This window comes from Canis lupus, chromosome 9, assembly GCF_048164855.1.
Source record: "Canis lupus baileyi chromosome 9, mCanLup2.hap1, whole genome shotgun sequence".
In the NCBI taxonomy this organism is placed as follows: Eukaryota; Metazoa; Chordata; class Mammalia; order Carnivora; family Canidae; genus Canis; species Canis lupus.
In genome coordinates, this window is record NC_132846.1 from 11,412,258 (window position 1) to 11,432,859 (window position 20,602).

General features: G+C 34.8%; 2 protein-coding genes across 8 annotated transcripts in view; one reads left to right on the top strand and one right to left on the bottom strand.

Annotated features, from left to right (window-relative positions):
* LOC140639771 (large ribosomal subunit protein eL31-like) overlaps positions 1 to 19,296 on the bottom strand; it is a 32,099-nt gene extending 12,803 nt beyond the window's left edge. The window contains exon 1 of the mRNA XM_072838125.1: positions 19,131 to 19,296. The gene's annotated coding sequence lies outside the window, so the exon portion shown is untranslated. The remainder of the gene's footprint in view (positions 1 to 19,130) is intronic.
* The window catches only part of G2E3 (G2/M-phase specific E3 ubiquitin protein ligase), a 54,566-nt gene that overhangs the window by 18,712 nt on the left and 15,252 nt on the right, over positions 1 to 20,602 (top strand). For all 7 annotated transcript variants that reach the window (XM_072838112.1, XM_072838110.1, XM_072838108.1 and 4 more), the window contains 8 exons: positions 788 to 885; positions 3,288 to 3,389; positions 6,038 to 6,162; positions 7,342 to 7,507; positions 14,398 to 14,504; positions 15,203 to 15,319; positions 18,173 to 18,297; positions 18,399 to 18,531. In XM_072838112.1, the coding sequence (XP_072694213.1) occupies positions 788 to 885; positions 3,288 to 3,389; positions 6,038 to 6,162; positions 7,342 to 7,507; positions 14,398 to 14,504; positions 15,203 to 15,319; positions 18,173 to 18,297; positions 18,399 to 18,531 (973 nt within the window). The remainder of the gene's footprint in view (positions 1 to 787; positions 886 to 3,287; positions 3,390 to 6,037; positions 6,163 to 7,341; positions 7,508 to 14,397; positions 14,505 to 15,202; positions 15,320 to 18,172; positions 18,298 to 18,398; positions 18,532 to 20,602) is intronic.

Genomic DNA, 20,602 nt, shown 5'->3' on the forward strand with positions numbered 1-20,602 from the left:
TTCAAATCCCTTATCTATCTATGTTTCTCCTTTTTCCCAGCCCTTTGTTTCCTAGGTCTTTTGGTCTGTCACCTACTTGTCTTGTCTTTACCCTTTACTCCATGCTGCTTCATCTAGTATATTTGTCTTAAATGCTCTTGACGGAGAAAGTTCTGAGACCAGCAAATCAGGGCAAGTATCTGAGCCCAACCCTCAGGATTCCACCACATAGATCAAAACACACAATCACTTTTCTTTAAGAGAAAGGTTCATTTTCCTCCTCTTGAACAATCCAAACCAGGAACATGGGCATGGGCCATCATACCTAAGACCATTGCTCAGCTGGAGAGTGGGTGATGGTAGGCAGGTAAGTTAAAATGAGACAAAGTGCTCATCAGAATATATCATTCTATTTCTTAATTGAGCATTCTCCTAATTTTATAAGTTTTAAAATTAGATTTCAGTTTCTGAAGAATTGATTCTGACAGTTTTTGGCAGCTTAATTGTTGCTTTAGTGGGGCAGTAAGAATTTTGTAGTTTCCTAATCTTATTTTCTGTGATATTACCCTGTAAGTTGCCATTTTAATTACACACTGAAATTCATCTTTAAAATGTAAAATCTAAAACAATGATGTTTATTGTTTTAGAAATAGGTGTTAGAAATTTTAAGTTACTGATAATAATATAATGTGATTTGCTGTCTCTGAAAGAATGGAACACATCACTTGAGAGAAGCTCCAATTCCATAGGTTTTATTTTAAAAATTTAAAAATATTTTTTATATCTATTTACTTTTTTCCATTGTTAGCTTGTGTTTTTTGTCGAAAAAATGATGACTGTCCTAATAAATATGGAGAAAAGAAAACTAATGAGAAATGGAATATCACTGTACATTACTATTGTTTGGTAAGTATAACTTATAATTAAATCCTGGAAATTTTATATTCTTCTAAAGAAGACAATTAGATCTTGGTGGTTGGTTTCTGAGATTTGGATAAGTCATTTTACTTTTTCTTGATCTCATTTTGCCTCTATGTAAAATAAAGTTTTTCATTTATCAAATCCTAAGATTGTGAAATTAGTTCATATGTATGAAGGAAGACCGGTCATCATTATCTATATATTTTTGCCTAACCTTTTAGGGCCAAAGTGAAAAAAGGAAAAAATGATTAAACCTCTTAAGGGAATTGTCTTTTTATCACTTTCTTGTTTCCATTGTTGCTAGTGATAAATCTCAGAAAAGAGTCCTTTGAAGGTTCAGGGAGTAAAAGGAAAGTATTTTATTTCACAGAGAACTTGGAAGAAAGGTTCTGAATAAAGAAAGAAATATTTGTGGAAAAGGAAGTAGGTGAATATATGGGCCACTCAGAAGAAAGAAAAAGTGATTTCATACTGAGAATTAGTCTCATTTGTTTGCCCTTCCTTCTACCATCTTTTCACTTACTGAATCTATACCATAAGATATTAATGGCACCTTCATTGCCTTGGTGTGCCAAGGCTGCAGTCAGTAGTAGCACAATATTTCTCGATACTCTTTGAGTTACATATTGCTACTTAACAAATTATCCTGAATTTTAACAGCTTAAATAGTTATTATCTCAAACATTTTCTGAGGGTCAGGATCCTGGTATTGGCTGAACTGTATGTAGTTCTGGCTCAGGTTTCAGTCATATGGAGGCTAGACTTGGGCTGGAGGATCCACCTCTGATACCTCACTTACATGTCTTCTGCCCTTAGTACTTAATTAACCCTGTTGTCAAGAGGCCTCTCTATTCCTTACTTCCTAGGTAGCTCTGTAGGGTACTCACAGCATGTTATCTGGCTTCTTCCAGAGCAAGTGATGAAAGAGAGGGAGAGAGGGATAGATAGACAGACACCAAGATAGAACCATATGACCTAGTCTTCACAGTTGCATACTCCTGTCACTTTTACTTTATTCTATTTGTTAGAAGTGAGTCATTAAGTCTAGCCCATGTTCAAGGGGAAAGGAATTAGGATCCACAAATTTGTAGATCTGTTTTTATACCTACCGCAGCATCCATGTTAAAATTCTAGATGCTTCGAGAAAACATCTAACATATTTCTTGGTGGTTCTTTAAGACTATAGTTTTGTGTCTCAAGTGCCCTGTGCATTAGACAGACTTCTAGCTAATCTAAGAACCTAATTACTTTGTACCAAGATTTAAGAGAACATGAATTTGGCATTCCAAATTTATTTGTAAGTTGGGAGTCTTAAATTTTGTATCACCAAAGAAAACCTTTTCATTTATCTGAGAGTTTAGTTTACTTTTTATGCAGTAGAATTAGGAGAGCTATTTTATTAATCATTGTTTTTTTTCCATAACCAATTCTTAAGTAATGTGTTTTTTTTTGTTTTCTCTAGGATATATTATTATATTGATAACAATAATCTTCTCTAATCACAAATTTGAAGTATTCTTGAATTATTTAATATATTTAATTTGATGAAAATTTCCTTTATATTGTTTTTCATTAATGAGTATAATAATTCAAAACATACCTACCCTAGGCTCAACACTTATATAAGATTCTATTTCACTATAAACAGTACAGTAATGTTACAAATGGAATGGCAGAGCTTAGAAAGACAATCTAGTCCACTGTTTTTATTTTTGTGTTTAAGATGAGAGACATTAAATTACTTGTCTGTAGTTTCAGAAAGTTGGACATAGAGCCTGGTTTGCAAACCAGGATTTCTTATTCACAGTTCCATGAGTTTTCTTGATTCATATTTCCTTAATATTTTTAAACTGAAGTTAAAAAATTTTTATTAAAATTCAAACTTCTATGTTAACCACGATTCAATAGGTTTCTATAAATACACCTTTTATGATCCAAAATCAAGCTAGATTTAAAGTTAGCCTGAAATGTCACTGATGAACTGAATTATTTCCATAATATTTACTGTACTGTTACTACATTTATACCTTTTAGTATTTACTACTTTTTTTCTAAAGCTTCATTACAGGTGTTTTTTGCCTTGTATTTTTTCTTCTAGTTCCTGGAATACTTTTAGAACCTGTTTGGTTAAATGTATAGTGTTAATGTATAGTGTCTTCCAAATCAAAGAATGTGATTAGCATCTTACTTTGACCATGAAAAATAACTATAAGAGGTCCTTGAAATTCAAGTTACGTCCATTTTTTTATTGGAACATTACATATGTGTGTATATATATTATATATTCATGCAATATATGTATTTTTATACATTCACAGATTTTACATATATATGTATTTCAAGCTAGTTTCTTAGAATCTGTTTTCTAATTGAAAATATATTTACAGTTGATGTCAAGTGGAATTTGGCAGAGAGGTAAAGAAGAAGAAGGAGTTTATGGTTTTCTAATAGAAGACATCAGGAAAGAAGTGAACAGGGCTTCTAAACTGGTAAGTAGATTGTTTTACTCATTACACTAAATATGAAAAGTGTCATCATACTAGGGAATGTTTTTTCCACCAGTTTCCCCATTGGAAATTTATAAGACTTTTATGTTTAAATGCTTATTTCTGTCAAATAAGATAAATTTTAGAAGAACTTTTTGAAAATTTGCAAATAAAAGCAAGGTTAACCAACCCTAAATAATACGTATGACAATGCTGATTCTATTTATTTTATTCCTGACTTCCACTCTGCTGTTCTTCAAACCTTTAACCCTGAGTCAACCCAGATGTTTACTTTTTATTCTTATGCCTCGGTTGCTGAGTTGGCATAGTGGGTTGAGGTGGAAATTAAACAGTTATGCAGACCAGTAATTTATGATATCTCCACCTCTTGTGACCATCCTGTGATACTATGTACCTTTGTTCATTGCCTTCTCATGTTCTCCAAAATAAGTATTCTAAACTTTAACCCTTTTTTCATTCCGTTATAGTTTGTGAATCTATGGTATGATACCTATTGTATTAAATGCAAGAAAAGGATTGCAGGGTTCTATCTGGTCTGAGTAGAAGTAATAAGAGTTAGAAAATGAGAAGGTTAAAAAAAATGAGAAAGTTAGAAGTATAGAGAATTCTGTCCAGAGAATGATAACTGGAACTGATAATGGTGATAAGAGGATTCATTGTTACTCTGGAGTAGAGATGAAGGACATTGACACATTATAGTTGAAATCAAAGAAAGGTTGTCTCATCAATGTAGGGGTTATTTACAATGGTAACAAGAATTAAGATACAGAGAAAAGTGCCAAAGTCTGGAGGTGGAAGAAGTTACATCCTACAGAGGGTGTAGATGTCATTAGGCTCAAAGAACCAGATTTTGAAAAGTATAAAGGCAAAATTGTGACCTACAACCTGCAACAGAGAACTGAAACAATGTTGTGATTGTCTCTTGCCTTTTTCCATATTCTATTCCCAACCCTTGTCAAGTCTGGATGAAAATTAAGGAGGATGGGAAAATAAGGATAGTTTTATTCAAGAAATTCTGTAGGAGAAGCAAGCATTTAGAGATCTTTTTTTAGTTGATGCAAAAAAAAAATGAAGGCAATTAGTTTTGAAGATGTTGAGGATACTGGAGATTAGATGGTAAGATAGAGTCTCTGGGATGCAAGAGAAAACCTTGGGAGAAAGGTTATCAGTGGCATTTTTCTTAGGACGGTGTGAGAGTATTTGTATCAAAATTCTTCAACCTCCTGATGATAGTGAGCTTGTGAAAGATGACTTCAAAAGGTCTCCTTGTAGGGGGATCCCTGGGTGGCTCAGCGGTTGCGCACCTGCCTTCGGCCCAGGGCGTGATCCTGGAGACCCGGGATCGAGTCCCACATCGGGCTCCCTGCATGGAGCCTGCTTCTCCCTCTGCCTGTGTCTCGGCTTCTCTCTCTGTATCTGTCATTAGTAAATAAATAAAATCTTTAAAAAAAAAAAAAAGGTCTCCTTGTAGTTTGGAAATAAGTGGCTTTTAAAAACATTTGAATTTTCTCTGAATATATTATGAACCTTTTTTTTCTTCTTTAATATTTATTTATTTTAGAGAGAGAGAGAGAGAGCACAGCAGAAGGTGGGGGGGGGGAGAGAGAGAGAATATCAAGCATGCTGCACTAAGCGTGGAGCCCAACTCAGGGCTTGATCCCACAACTCTGAGATCTGAAAACCAAGAGGTAGACACTCAACTGTGCCACCCAGGCTTTCCCGTTGTGAACCTTTGAGAATATCTTGATCCTGAAGAAGTTCTTTTCATCTGTGACATTAAGCTAGAGTTTCATATGCGAGTTTACTGAAAGAGCCTCAGGTTGGCAAAGTTATCTCCAACGACCTAGTGGTACTCCATGGGCCAGCATAAGATTGTATGAGTAACCATTTTAAAATGGCTATCTCAAGAGTTCTAAGATGTTTTAGATTCCACTCTGTATTTTAGTAATGATTGAATCATCTAATAGTCTTTGTGTTCTTATTATGAACGCTCTCTAAAAGAAATCTTTAAAAACAGAAACAAAGACCCTATTTCTAAATAAGGTCACATGCATAGGTACCAAGAATTAGGACTTGAACATATCTTTTGCAGGGGATTGGGGTGGGGTGGGGGGGCAGGTGTTACTATGTAACCTATTATGGGTATCTTAACACTTTCATTTGGTTAGGATAGGGTGATCCTAGCCAATTTTTTTCACAGATTGTTTTTTTATATTGTTTTGCTATTCTTCTTGATGAATATTTCCTATTTGTGTTTTTTTATTGAGATTTGAACTTTAATGTATAGCCATTGTATTTATACAAACCCTTTAGTTGAAAATATTTCAGCTAGGTAGAAAGGAAAAGAAGCTTCTCTGTCCCATCCACATGTTAGATTAGAGATGACTCTTTTATCAGAAATTGTTACAGGAATGAATCTTTAGTGTCTTTAGACTGTTTCTAGGTAGAACATTTTTTTTTTCAGAAATTGTTTTAATAAGCCATCATCATAGCTGTAGTATGATGAAATAATTTTCTGACTCCCCACAGGAATATTTATATTCCTGGTATAAATAAATATTTATACCTTGGTCATATTATATTACTCAGATTTTGTATGTTATGACCTCTGTTTTCATATTTTCTTCTAGAAATGCAGTATTTGCAAGAAAACTGGTGCTTCAATTGGATGTGTTGCACCCCGATGTAAACGAAGTTATCATTTCCCCTGTGGACTTCAGAGAGAATGTATTTTCCAATTTACTGGCAATTTTGCGTAAGTTAATTGTTGAATATGAAAGATGAATGTTAAGGAAAAGGGGAAAATGGACATGGATAGCCCAATGATCTAAATCCTTTGTAAAATTTCTCTTCAGAGCTACACTGAGTTTACACATACATGCTACATATATGTTGTTTTATATATATGTTTAAAATTGCTCACTTCTTCCTTTATGGAGTCATTTCTATCTGCAAAGTCTTGGGAATTGCCAGTCTTCAATGGACTTAACAATTAATATTCACCTTCAATTTTCCGCTCTAGGATATAATATGAAACTTTATTCATATTATATGAATATTCATGTTTTGTAAAAATTTCCACCTTACATAAGTTTAGATTTTTATATCACTCTTCAGATTTATGGTCCACTTTTTCCACAGGGCCGGGCCATATGTATTTCTCATTGAGTAAATTGACAGCATTTAAATTTGGAGGAGTCCAAAAAATAAATCACCCCAAGGCCCGAAGTGCCCCTGACAGTATTTACTTCATGAATCCAGCTTTAAACATCCAAGATTTATGAATTTTAGTATTTTTTAAATATTTTATTTATTTATGAGAGACAAAGAGAGAGAGAGAGGCAAAGACACAGGCAGAGGGAGAAGCAAGCTCCATGCAGGGAGCCTGATGCAAGACTCGATCCTGGGACTCCAGGATCACGCCCTGGGCCAAAGGCAGGCGCTAAACCACTGAGCCACCCCAGCGTCGAATTTTAGTATTTGATATTACAAGTGTTCTATTTCTTTTAGTCTTTGTGTTCTTGACCTGTTTAATGGATTGTTAGCATGTACAAAACCACAGTTTAGAAAATACAAATGGAAATAAATTTAATGGGTTAGGAATAAATTTTTATTTGCATTTTATATACTACATGATTAAAATATTTATTTTTAAGGTCCTTTAATTTTGTACATTGTTGAGTATAATGCTGTTGCTAACAATATTACATAGGGTTCTCAACATAATACTAGTTATTGGAATTCTAGGAGTTTCTGAAAGTCCTACTCTCCTTGGTCAGAGATTATGAGACTGATTTACAGTGCCAAAGTTCCAGTCTGTTGTAGGTTAATTATGAGAGAAATACAAATGAATTTCCTCTTATATATGTGAATTGCAGTTCTATCCTCATACTTTGTAACTTATTAGATGTTTCTAAATGATTTACACTTTTAGGTCATTTTGTTGGAAACATCGACCTGTTCAAATAATTACATCTAATAATTATAGAGACTCCATGCCATGTACCATTTGCTTGGAATTTATTGAGCCTATTCCATCTTACAGTATATTACGAAGTCCTTGTTGTAAGAATGCTTGGTTTCATAGAGACTGTTTACAGGTAAGTAATTTTGTAAGCCTTTTCTGATATAAAATTTGTTCCTTGCTGATTTAAATTTTATTTTATTTTAACATTTTTTATTAGAGTTTATTTACTTATTTATTTATATAGTCTCTACACCGAGTGTGAGGCTCGAACTCATGACCCCAAGATCAAGAGTCACATACTCCTCTGACCAAGCTAGCCAGGCACCCCTGCTTTGAATTTTAAATTGTAAAGATTTGACAGTTACTTTATCTCTACTTATAACTTAAAAACAGCTTTATTAAAGCATATTTTATGTAAAAAGTTTACTGTATTGAACTGTACAACTAATACTTTAATAAATACTTTAGAGTACTACCCACTTAAAAGATTTTGTTGTTTTAACCTAAGGATTTTGTTTGTATTTCACATGATTAAAACAGATTTAATCCCCAAGTTTATTTACATTTTAAGCTTAAAAACCAAGACATGTGAAATGATAATTTAACTGTAAGCTAATATATTTAAATGTTGAGGCCTTTGAAAGAAAAAAAAAAACTCTGGTATACACTTTATCACAGCTTCTTGACAGAGACTGATGACCGTTTAATGATTTAAAGGACTCTTTGAAAGCCACCTTGTATGTGAAACTCAATGACCAGTTTGAGTTTTTTTTAAGATTTTATTTGAGAGAGAGAGTGCATGCGTTGCGGGGAGGCAGGGGGAGAAAGAGAAACAGACTCCCTGCTGAGCAGGGAGCGCAATGTAGGGTTTGACTCCAGGACCCCAGGATCATGACCTGGACTAAACGCAGACACTTAGCCAACTGAGGCACCCAGATGCCCTCAATGACAAGTTTTTAAGTAAACATCATGAAACACGTAATATTAAGCAATTTAATATTTATTTTGATTCAGAAGATTCATGAATATTTTAAGATCTTGCTTATTGATAGCATCAAATATAATAGTATACATGCATGAAAGTGCCAACTGAGAGTTACAGTTAATAGAATGCCAAATAACAAAGGATTAATTAAATTTGACCTTTTTTTGGAGCTTGGCTTTTATTATTGTTTAGTAAAAAAAGTTATTATTTTTTAATGTTATTATTGATTACAGGTTATCCACAAAAGTATTTTTTAGAGTTAGGAGATATTATAAATCCTCTTGTATTTCAAGAAAGTCTTAAAAGTAATAATAGTCAAAAGTATGTGAGTCAAACAATAGACAATAATTCTTCTTGAGTAGTGAAGTAGCAACTTCTTGAGTAGTGGTCACTCAACCTAATACTTAGATATACTTTCAAAATTGTAGTTTATCCTAATAAACCACCTGCAGTTTCATCAGGAGTGGTTGTCGTCTGCCTTTGAATTTAAAAATCTTCTAAGCTGTCCTGATCACTATGTAGAAACAGAGAATATTCAGCACCTCATGGACCCTACTTTATAGCACATGTGGATAGAATGAATGATGCACAGAAGTTGAGTATGGGTTCTTTTGCTGCTGCCTACACTCAAGCTCTATTGGTACGCCCGAAGGCCAGAATAGAGTAAGGAGATTCTTCAAGGAGAATTTGAGATTCAAAAGAAAAACTGGTTAAAATAGAATCAGAGGTCAATGAAATGGAAAATAATCTAACTCAAAGGCTCCTGAGAAGATCAAATCCATATCCCAAATCCCTTCACTCAAAGAAAGGCAGCAGTTGAGTTCTCCAGATTGACGTTGACATTAACCAAAGAAATCATCTTTTTCAAGCCCGAGGACCACATTTTAATTTTAGCACTATTCATAATTTTTATAGACAATATTGGATTTGTTGATCCTCTACCACCAAAACTCCAAGGACTCAAGACACAGAAAATGACAAGGGGTCTCAGTGGAATTGTACTGCTTGTATTTTTTTGAAGTCCGTCCGTCCATCCGTCCTTCCTTCCTTCCTTCCTTTTCTTTTTTCTTTTCTTTTTTCTTTTCTTTTCTTTTCCTTTCTTTCTTTCTTTCTTTCTTTCTTTCTTTCTTTCTTTCTTTCTTTCTTTCTTTCTTTCTTTCTTTCTTTCAGCATGTGTGAGCAGGGGGAGGGGCAAAGGAAGATGGAGAGAGAGAATCCTGGAGCAGACTCCACCTCTTGACATGGGGCTCAGTACCAGGACCCTGAGATCATGGCCTGAGCCAAAGTCAAGAGTTGACTTAACCTACTGAGCCACCCAGGCACCCTTGTGGCTTGCTTTTTGTTTGTTTGTTTGTTTGTTTCAAAGCTCTTGGTGAAACACTACTTATATGAAGAAAAGAAATAAGCTTTAGCTCTTTAAAAACTGTTGACTGCATCATGGTGCCTGTCAATGGGCAGAGGAAGAACTTCAGAATTTCATGGTACTCTTGGCTTTGTCTTTGTCTTCCCTAAAAATTTTCTACTCTGCGAAGCCAACATCTAGGATCTAAAGATGGAAAGGAAAGCATCATGCATTGTCTGTAAAAAATAGGCAGTGAAATATCCCAAAACTTTTCCCACTGTCTAGTCTCTCGAGTTTGCTTTAAATGATTTATTTTTCTTATTTTCTCATATTTCTATAAGTATAGTTTAATAGTCTTTTAACTGATTTTCTTTCCTTTTAGTGATTAAGCACAATCACGTCCTTTTTTAAAGCTGTATCTGAGAGAAACCGTGCCTTAAAATAAAAAAGCTTTAATGAACTGAAACTGCACAAAATAACTTTCCTATACTTATTCTGTACTTTGTCCTCGTGAGTGCCGATTTTCTGTGAAGACATACAGACAGATGGTGCCCAGTGAATTGCAGGAAATATTACAAGACTTCTGTCTATAAAGTCACACTGTATGCTGACTTTAGCAGTGGGCGACACATCACAGTGTGCGTTTTTTGTTAAGATTTTATGTATTTATTCATGAGAGGCACTGAGAGAGGCAGAGATATAGGCAGAGGGAGAAGCAAGCTCCCTGCAGGGAGCTTGATGTGGGACTCCATCCCAGGACCCCGGGATCACAACCTGAGCCAAAGGCAGATTGGCACCCTTTTAAAAAAAAAACAAAAAACACAGTGTTTAATCTTCCACAGGGAAGATTGAAAGATTTTTAACCCACTGACAGAGCAACAAAGTTAAGCTTTCTTCACCTGCCCGGTGTCCCACAGAACTTTCACAAGAGATTTCTATTGGGAAAGTACAATTTTCAAAACTAGCAACAGTACTTACACCCCTGGTTTCAGGAGAGATTTACATGCTTTACTGTTGAGACCATCAGTATCTAATATGGACTTGATGGTAGTCCCATGTATTTATAAAATGAGGCTATCCAGATTTAGGACAATTGAAGAAAAGCTAAAAAAAATTTTAAAAACAAACTTGAACACTGAAGCAACCTTAAGCCATCTCTTTATTTTGATGATATATTTTTATAAAGAATGTAAATATTCAAATGGTCAGAAATGTATGTAAGTAAATGAAATCAAGGAGAAGAAATAACTTATGCATTTTAAAAACCAGAATTAGAAAGTTATATGTCAGCGCATACAGTGGGGCAGGGGGAAGTGCTGAAAATATAACAAAAGGTAGGAGATAATGATGACTATTGCCCAATGGAGATGTTTGCAATTTTTAAATAAGTTAGGATTATTGTAGGTGATCTGTAAGAATGTCAAAGCTTTGACTTCCAGGCTTTGCATCTAGTATATTGGAAGAAATATGACAATCCTAGTTAAAGACCACAGAACCAAAGCCCTTACATATGGTGCATTTTGTTTTAAAACCAGGCCTTCATCTGCAGTTCTGTGTGAAGATTGATAAATCAGGTTTGTTTGTTTGTTTGTTTGTTTGTTTTTAAAGATTTATTTATGAGAGACACAGAGAGAAAGACAGAGACACAGGCAGAGGAGAAGCAGGCTCCATGAGAGAGCCCGACACGGGACTGGATCCTGGGTCTCCAGGATTAGGCCCTGGGCTGAAGGCGGTGCTAAACTGCGGAGCCAGCTGGGCTGCCCAGTTTTTATTTGTTTTATTAATAAACTAGTTTGGGTAAAGAAAACTACTTGAGTATATTTTTTTGCATGAGCCTTGAACTTTTTTATATTTAGGATTATGCCATTAAAGGTGGCAGGATGGAGCCTATTTTGTCGGGTAAATTTTATAAATTCTGTTAGTTCTTTTTGTTTGTTTTTCTGTTAGTTCTTATAAAGAAGTGTTTTGTAAAAAGGATCCAGGGAGTGTAGTTCATAAATATCATGAAAATTTATCTTTACCTAATAAGTTTAAACTGAGAATTTTACAAAGGAAATTTATCTTACGAGTTTGTATTTGTGTCATCTTGTTAATTTTGGGAAGAGTATGTTATTTTTCAAAAACAGTTAAGAGGGATCCCTGGGTGGCGCAGCGGTTTGGCACCTGCCTTTGGCCCAGGGCACGATCCTGGAGACCTGGGATCGAATCCCACGTCGGGCTCCCGGTGCATGGAGCCTGCTTCTCCCTCTGCCTGTGTCTCTGCCTCTCTCTCTCTCTCTGTCTGACTATCATAAATGAATGAATGAATGAATGAGTGAAAACAGTTAAGATCTGCCCCAATCAATATATAAGAAAAAGGAAAAAAAAAACTGCTTCAGTTTTTAGTAACAAAACACAGAGAGGTTCTCAAACTTGACTCTATTTTCCATAGGGCTTTTTGTGAGCACTGAAAATACAAAATTTCTAATCCTGTCATTAAAAAGTCAATAATACAGAAAAATAAAATAAAAAGTCAGTAATAATACTTACAAAAACGTAGGTCTACTTTATGCAAATAAAAAAATCACAGCAACAGGAGCACTTGTTTATGAAATAAATAGGAACATGCAGTTGTTCCTTCATTAGAGACCAGTAAGAACTAATTCTCGAGTCATATTCTATAAAGGAGCTGCAGCGCCTTTTCCATTCTGTCACAAGTCTTAACTGAAGTAGTAAATGAAGTCTATCCTATTAAATAACAAATACCTGAAGAAAAATTTTTAATTCTCTGAACTTCATTAAAGGAAGAACAGTCCTATGCAAGAGAATGAGAATTGTATGTAATTAAGCATATTTCGTCATTTGTGACCACTATAAATGCTATATGCTTTCGGATTTTGTAAAAGAAGAGTGCAGATTAATATCTTAAAATTGATGGAAACTTTTCACTCTGTATGTAGAGAATTGCCACTATACTTGGTCAGTTTGGATTTCTCCATCATCCCAGTGGTCATGTTCTATCTTCCTTATCTCCTATGTTTTTTGTTTTTTTTCCCCTCCATACTATCCATTTCCTTGTGTCATAGCTAATACTAAGGTATTGATAGCAGTGTACAGTTGGCTCCTGAAGGCCTTTAGGTTCAGAGATTTCAGTGATTTGTTTCCCTCCCACACTCTGTGTATGTGTCCCACTTGCTACTAGTGGGTTGTTTTTGTTTTTGTTTTTGTGTGTTTTTTTAAATTTTTGTTTAAGCCACTGGGGCTCAAACCTATGACTCTGAGACCGAGAGTTACATGCTCTTCTGACCAAGCCAACCAGGTGCCCTGCTACTAGTGTTTTTGAACCTCAGTTCTTCTGTTTTCTTTATCATTTATAAATCATTCCCTAAGTCTGTCAAGTCTACCTAATAGTTATTGTGTCTTTTTTTTATTGCTAACCTCTGCGACTTAACTTTAGATGCTTTCAAAAAAAATAAATAAATATCTAGACTTTTGAAGGAGCCCACTAACTGGCTTTTTTCCCTGCATACCTTATTCTGTATTAACTTTTTATATACAGTGCTGGCTTTGATTTCCCTAATTCATAACCTCATTACAGAATTAGACATGCAATGCAATTCTTATCATGTAATCCTAAACATATTATTAATTAGTTCCCTAATCATATTGTCCTTTCTCTTACCATGGAGACTTGATACGTGCAATTCCCTATCCTTATAATGCCTTTTGTTCTATTTCCTAGCAAATCTTTGTTTCCTCTTCCAAACTTAGCTTTGACCTCACCATTCTTGTGACATTTTTGTCAAGGCTCTTAGACTTCCATGTTTATACTTGAAATGCACACACACTTTTACAAAGTGTTGTATCTCATCATTCCAATCTAAGTTATTTGTTTCTATTTTTGGTACATAGCATAATGTTTGCTACCTATACAGCAGGGGTTAAATAGTTGTTAAATGAATGTGTGGTACTAGTTTTCTGGGGGGGAGGATTGGCTACTCTTTCTAGTAGGTTTGTAGTTTTCTGTCCCTGAGAGTACCCTCTGCCTGCTGGTTCTGTGTTTCTATTTACAGAAGCAGTGAGAATAGCTTAAAGCTTTTCCCCTTTTAGGAAGAACACTAGCTTAGAGATTGAGTTAAAAACAGAACCAAGGATATTTTATAATAACATGTATTTAAACATCCTTCCTAGGTGAAGTAAGTCAATATTTTTACTGTTTTAATCAGTAAGTGATGGACAACATGATATGTGGGGACCGAAATGACATTGGATAGCAAAGGTTGAGAAAAAAATATGAGATAGATGTAAAACTAAGAACCGTCAATTCATTAACTTAATTTTTTGGTGATTAGGAAAAAAGATCTCAGAATTTTAGCAGAATAACTTCATTTATCAAAGCCTGAGAACTAGCATAGAAAGTGTTTTCATAATAAAGTGAAAAGTAGCACATGTTCTGTTAGCTATTATAATCTATAACCTGATACCTTGTTAAATTATTATTATTATTTTTTTAAAGATTTTATTTATTTATAGAGACACAGAGAGAGAGGGGCAGAGGCACAGGGAGAAGCAGGCTTCATGCAGGGAGCCTGACATGGGACTCGATCCAGGGTCCCCAGGATCAAACCCCGGGCTGCAGGCGGTACTAAACCCCTGTGCCACCAGGGCTGCCCCCCTGTTAAATTATTAACAATAGGTTTTCTCTTTTCCACTATAGGTTCAAGCAATAAATGCAGGAGTGTTTTTCTTTAGGTGCACAATATGCAATAATAGTGATATATTTCAGAAAGAGATGTTGAGAATGGGAATTCATATTCCTGAAAAGTAAGTAACCATTTAGCCTTTTGACAAAAAGATAATTTAAATGTAAGATTTTAATAACAATGGAAATAATTGTTTATGTTTTGATTAAGTGATCATGGACAAGTAGTCATCTTAAATGGGGAAATATAAAGCTGCCTCTACCACTGCCTCCTTCTCCTTCCCAGATTGCTAATTCTTGAGAGCAGGGACTGTGACTTCAGTATCTCATTAGTTGATTTGTAGTCTCTTAATAAATCCTCAGGTGTGTACAATAGTAATTTTTTTTTGTACAATAGTAATTAATTGACTTAGATACTAGCATAATAGACTTTTAAATGGTATGTATAAATTATCTAAAAGAATCAAGATATGGTTTAAAATATATAACAGGGATTTTCTTTAATACTTAAAGATGAGGAATCTGAAATAATGTTACTAAACCTGAAATTTAAAAATTAGAAGTGAAATATTGGGAAAAATATAAATTTTAGAACATTTCTAATTTTTCATTTAACATTTGAAAATTCACTGTGGAAATAATCAACTGCAGGATAAAATGACACTGACAGATTTATATCTTGAAGAGAATGATTAATCCTGAAAAGAAAAAGGTTTATCCTTATTCCTAAGTATGTGAAAAGTTTTTGTTTTTAGATTTCATTACTAATCCTTTTATGTAACGTTTTAGTTGAAAGTATATTTTATATCTTCATTTACAGAGATGCATCTTGGGAATTAGAGGAAAATGCTTATCAAGAACTTCTGCAGCACTATGAGCATTGTGATGTCCGAAGATGTCGTTGCAAAGAAGGGCGAGACTATAACGAACCTGATAGGTATAATGGGAAGTCCCAATTGTGCTTACTGTCCTTATTTAAACCATCAGTTGAAGAAGTAGCTTTCTAGTTAATAAAGTGTGGTTTTGCTTTTAGGATGTTTGAAGTTTTAGCTTGAGAGGAAATATATTTATTAAATGCATGTTTACATCTGTTTACAGAGAAATTATTGCTGTCAGCATGGTTGTAACTGATTTATGTGGTGTATTTTCATGAGGCTTCATTTTCTAGAGCTGCACTGCCTTATATGATAGGCACATGTGGCTGTTGAATACTTGAAATGGGGCTATTCCAAATTGAGAGGTGTTGCAAGTGTGAAATACACAGTGAAGACCCATTTTCTTAATTTACTAAAGCTGCCGTAACAACAGAAATTTGTTTTCTAACAATCCTAGAGGTAGAGGTATTGGCAAATTTTATTTCTTCTGAAGCCTCTCTCCTTGGCTTGCACATGGTTGATTCCCTGCTATGTCCTCACATGATTATCCCTCTGCCAGGTCCTAATCTTCTTTTCCAATAAGGACACCAGTCATATTAAATTAGGGCCCACCCATATGACCTCTTAATTTATCTTAATTATCTCTTTTAAAGGTCCTAGCTCCAAATATAGTCACATAATGAGGTGTAGTGGGTTTTAGGACTTTAACATGAATTTGGAGGGGACACACAGTTCAACTCCTAGCAGTAAGACAAAAAGAACTTAGAGTATCATGTTAATAACTTTTTATATTGATTACATGTCAAGCAAAATGATATTTTGGAAATGTTGAAATTCATTTCACCTATTTCTTTTACCTTCTTAAATCAAGTTGCTAGAAAAGCTTAAATTCGTTAAATGACTTGCATTATATTTCTATTGGATGGCACTGTTTTGTTGAATTTATGGAGGATGTTTCAATAAATTTGTAATCCCAGTTACACAATCGTACATGGCAAGCTGAAACTTAAGTGCAAAGCAGAATATTGGGAGCCTTATTTCTCATGGAAGGTGATTTGGCTGGGTAAGCTATCTTATTTGCAAAGACTCAGCTGCCAGCTTTGAAAATTTTCCGAAAAAAAAAAAGAAAATTTTCCGTAAGCTGCTCTTACCACTACCATATCCCTGATTTCCCGTTCTGAACTGGGCTTTTTCTTTTATGTGCATGTTACAATGTAATTTACATTATTTGAGTTTGTTTTTGTCATTAGACTAAAAATTATTTAAGAGCAGAGATCTCTAGATTTCTAAGAAGCAATATATTCATTAATATTGATATTTTCTAAATTTATTTTGGGCTATTTTAGTTAACCTACATATTTGCTTATATATCACTGGTCGCCCAGTCAGTAGTTACCAAACTCCCTTTCTCTTTCTGACGGCTATTTGAAATTGCTATCCTTTGTCTTTTCTTCTGGGACCTAATACCTGCAATCTGAATGTTTGGGGGTGTTTTTGTAATCTCACTCTCTCATTCTAGTGATAGGAAGATGGTTTTGCTGAGAGGCACCATGGTGTAGTGGTTAGGAGCATGGGTCTCAAGCCAACTAAACTAGGTTGGAAGCCTCACTATGAGACTTAACTAGCACTGTGAACTTAATTGGACAAGTCATTTACCCCTCTGTGCCTTGATCTCTTCTCCTTTAAAATTAAGGATAATAAGGACTTTTCCTATCACTTAAAATTATGAGGATTAAACTTTTTGTGTAAAGGCTGAGAACTGGGCCTGGCGTATAGTAAGCACTAATGTTAGCTGTATCTTTCATCTTTCTCTCCATTATTTGGCAGAACTCTTTGGGAAAGTGGGAGAGACACACAGAGAAGACATATACCTACATACCCATATCCACACAGAAAGATTCACTTAACATCTTACGGAGTGAAGAGTATCCAAATACCTCTTTTTCCTTCTTCCTTTTCTTTTTCTTTTTCTTTCTTTCTTTTTTTTTTTTTTTGAGAGAGAGAGGATATATGTGAATACATGGAGGCAGGGAGCTTGAGGGAGAGGGAGAGAGAAAATCTTAAGCAGGCTCCACACCCAGCATGGAGCCTGACACAGGGTTCTGTCTCATGACCCTGAGATCATGACCTGAGCCTCAAATCAAGAGTTGGATGCTTAACCAACTGAGCCACTCAAGCATCCCCCAACTACCTCTCTTATCACCTATATATCCACACACCTAGGGAGTATATCCATTATTTATTCATAGAAGGAATACTTATAACCAAATAAAAAATGGGCCCCACACCACAACCCACACCCACACCTACACCTATACAGAAAATGTGAGTGTGGACTGGCATATATCACAATTCAGTGGGGAAACTTGGAGGTGGGATGGAAGGAAACAAAAGACTCTAAATATGGGCAAGATCATAAGTCTGGATATTGTTGAGCTAAGCAATACTGGATTTCTAAACAAGCATTTGTAGAAAACAATTCCTCACATTGAATATGAAAAGTAATATTTTAGGTAAGATAATATATTTTCTGATGCTTCTTCAATGTTGGATGCATTTATATAGCAAATTCCCTGTGAGCTAGTAATTTCTAGATAATAAAAGAAATTTTTTTCTTTCTTAATTATATTCTTTCTGGTGTATATATTCCTGTGTATGTACATGTACATGTTGATATTAAGGTATTTTAAGTTAATGAGTATTTAGAAGAGGAGGTTACAAACATAATAAGTGAAATAGAAAAAAAATACTTTAAGAAAAAAATATAGTGCAAAGCAGGTAATCTGTTTCCCCTCCTTTGGTTGAAGGGTTGATTTTATGTGAGATGGACAGTGTAGCCTGTGGCAGTGCTAGTGGTTGGAATTAGACCAAGTTAATACCAAAATGTAAATATCTGCTTCTCTTTATGTCCTCAGCAAATGGGAAATAAAGCGCTGTCAGTGTTGTGGTTCTAGTGGAACACATTTAGCTTGTTCCTCATTACGGTCATGGGAACAAAACTGGGAGTGTTTGGAATGTAGAGGTATCCTCTACAATTCAGGTAATATTTTGTAATTGTGAATAAAGATTTTTTCAATTGTGTATTATTTAAAAATTTCTTCTGTATCTCTGTAATGCTAACATTGGGTTTTAAATCTACAGAGGATTTCCAAAAAGCCAAAAAGCATTCATTACCCAACACTAATAATGTGGGAATAACTGATTGTTTGTTGGAAGAATCATCACCTAAATTACCCAGACAGTCACCTGGAGCCCAGCATAAAGATCTGCTGAGGTATGTATTGTATGTATTTTGAATAGAAGAAAAATATAAAACTCTGTTTTTTTTAAAGTAAGCTCCTTGTCCAGTATAGGCCTTGAACTCATTACCCCAAGATCAGGTATCACATGCTCTATTAACTGAGCCAGCCAGATACCCCTATAAAGCTCTGTTTTGAGAAAATTACAATAGGAAGTGGATATATACACACTTAGAATATTGATCTTAATATTCTGGACAAATGTTTTTTAAACTGCAGGACCAATGTTTGGTCATGAAGTCAATGCAACCAGCATTAAAAAAAGAAAACAAAATAGGATAGAATAGAATTATAAGATTGCATTACACATAGAATGTATATAAAATTTATTTTATTGTATACTGAATCATGATGTAAAAAATATAGATCATTTTCAAGGTAGTTTAAAATATATCAAGTATACCATGTAACTTGGTTCAAAGGAAGGAATTGTATTTAATATAACGATTTTAAAAAAAATTGTCATTTGCTTGATATATTTGCTGTCAGTGTCAGAGGTCTAAGTATTACCTATTTAGAAAGTTTAAGGTATACTTACAAGTATTATTGTATTAATGCCTAAATATTTTCCTACCTGGGCTGATTCATTCCATCCTTAGGCAACTTGGTGGTACCCAGCTTCTGGAAGGTCACCATACTGATGCTACGCTTAGTGCAGACACCCAGTTGCCATTGCACACTACAGCCCAGAACTCCTGTGCTCAAGCCATCCTCATGCCGCAGCCTCCTAAGTAGCTGGGACTACAGGCATGTGCCACTGCACCCAAAGCAAAATAAGTAATTTTCAAAATCATTCATAAACATTTAAATAAGACTAGAATTAGAACTTAGTATCAGGTATTTACTCAGCTGAAGTTAAGATTTTTAAGTATGTGTGGCTTTGCAAAGGTGTTTATAGAAAAATTAGGCAAAACTAACATTAGTAGCTAAGCATGATGAACTACTTTTTTGTTAAAAATAGTATCAAGTAAAAAAAAAAAGGTATCAAGTTAGTGGCGCCTGGGTGGCTCAGTTGTTCACATCTCTGTCTGACTCTTGATTTTGGCTCAGGTCATGATCAGGGTCCTGAGATCTAGCCCTGCATGGGTCTCCATGGTCAGGAAGGAGTCTGCTTGAGATTCTCTCCCTCTCTCTCTCTGTCTCTCCCCATCTCCCTACCTCCCACCTTGGCCCACCCTTCATATGCATGAGGGCTCACTCTCTCAAATAAATAAAATCTTTTTAAAAAAATAGTATCAAGTTAAAACTTAGAAGATAAAGAGAATTTCTGTGATATTTGATAACTAGATTTATAGATAGATAGAAGTGGAATATGAAGTACTATTAAAAAAAGTGAAGAATTGCTACTTAAGATACCACTTGTTAACTGAAAACTTGTTACAGAAGTTTTTATAATATTTTTAGTATCAAGAAGGATGTTCACATTAGTTTAAAAAATTTTAGTATGTAGGTTTCTAAACATGTTATACCAGGAAAGTTTGATTCCTTGTTCCATGCTTTAACATCATATTTTAAAAGAATAGCATCAGCATTTCTATTCCAGGCAGGAGCAAGGAATCAACCTGCTACATGAAGGCATATTTCTGAAGAATTGTCTTACTTCCAGAAGACTTTGGTTTTCCTGCAACCTGGATTAATGAATAGGGGTGTGTGAAGAAAGAAAAAGCAAAGCCTGGTCTACATTGGAGCATTGTAATGTTTAATCATGAGAAGGATTTATACTTGCTGTGGAAAGATGATCCATAGACATTGTTCCAAACAAGATTATTTTGAGTACATTAATTTCAGTTACAGATAGAAAAATTGAGGCCGAGAGCAATTGATTTGGTCCATGCAATTGCCAGGAAGTATTGATAAGTACAGATTGCTAGGCCTCATGCTCAGAGGTTCTGATTCTGAGAACCTCAAGAATTGCATTGTGGCTCAAGAATTTGCATTTCGGGGGCACCTAGCTGGCTCAGTCAGTGGAGAGTACGAAACGAAACTCTTGATCTCAGGGTTGTAGGTTTGAGCCCCCACAGTGGGTGTGTAGATATTACTTAAAAA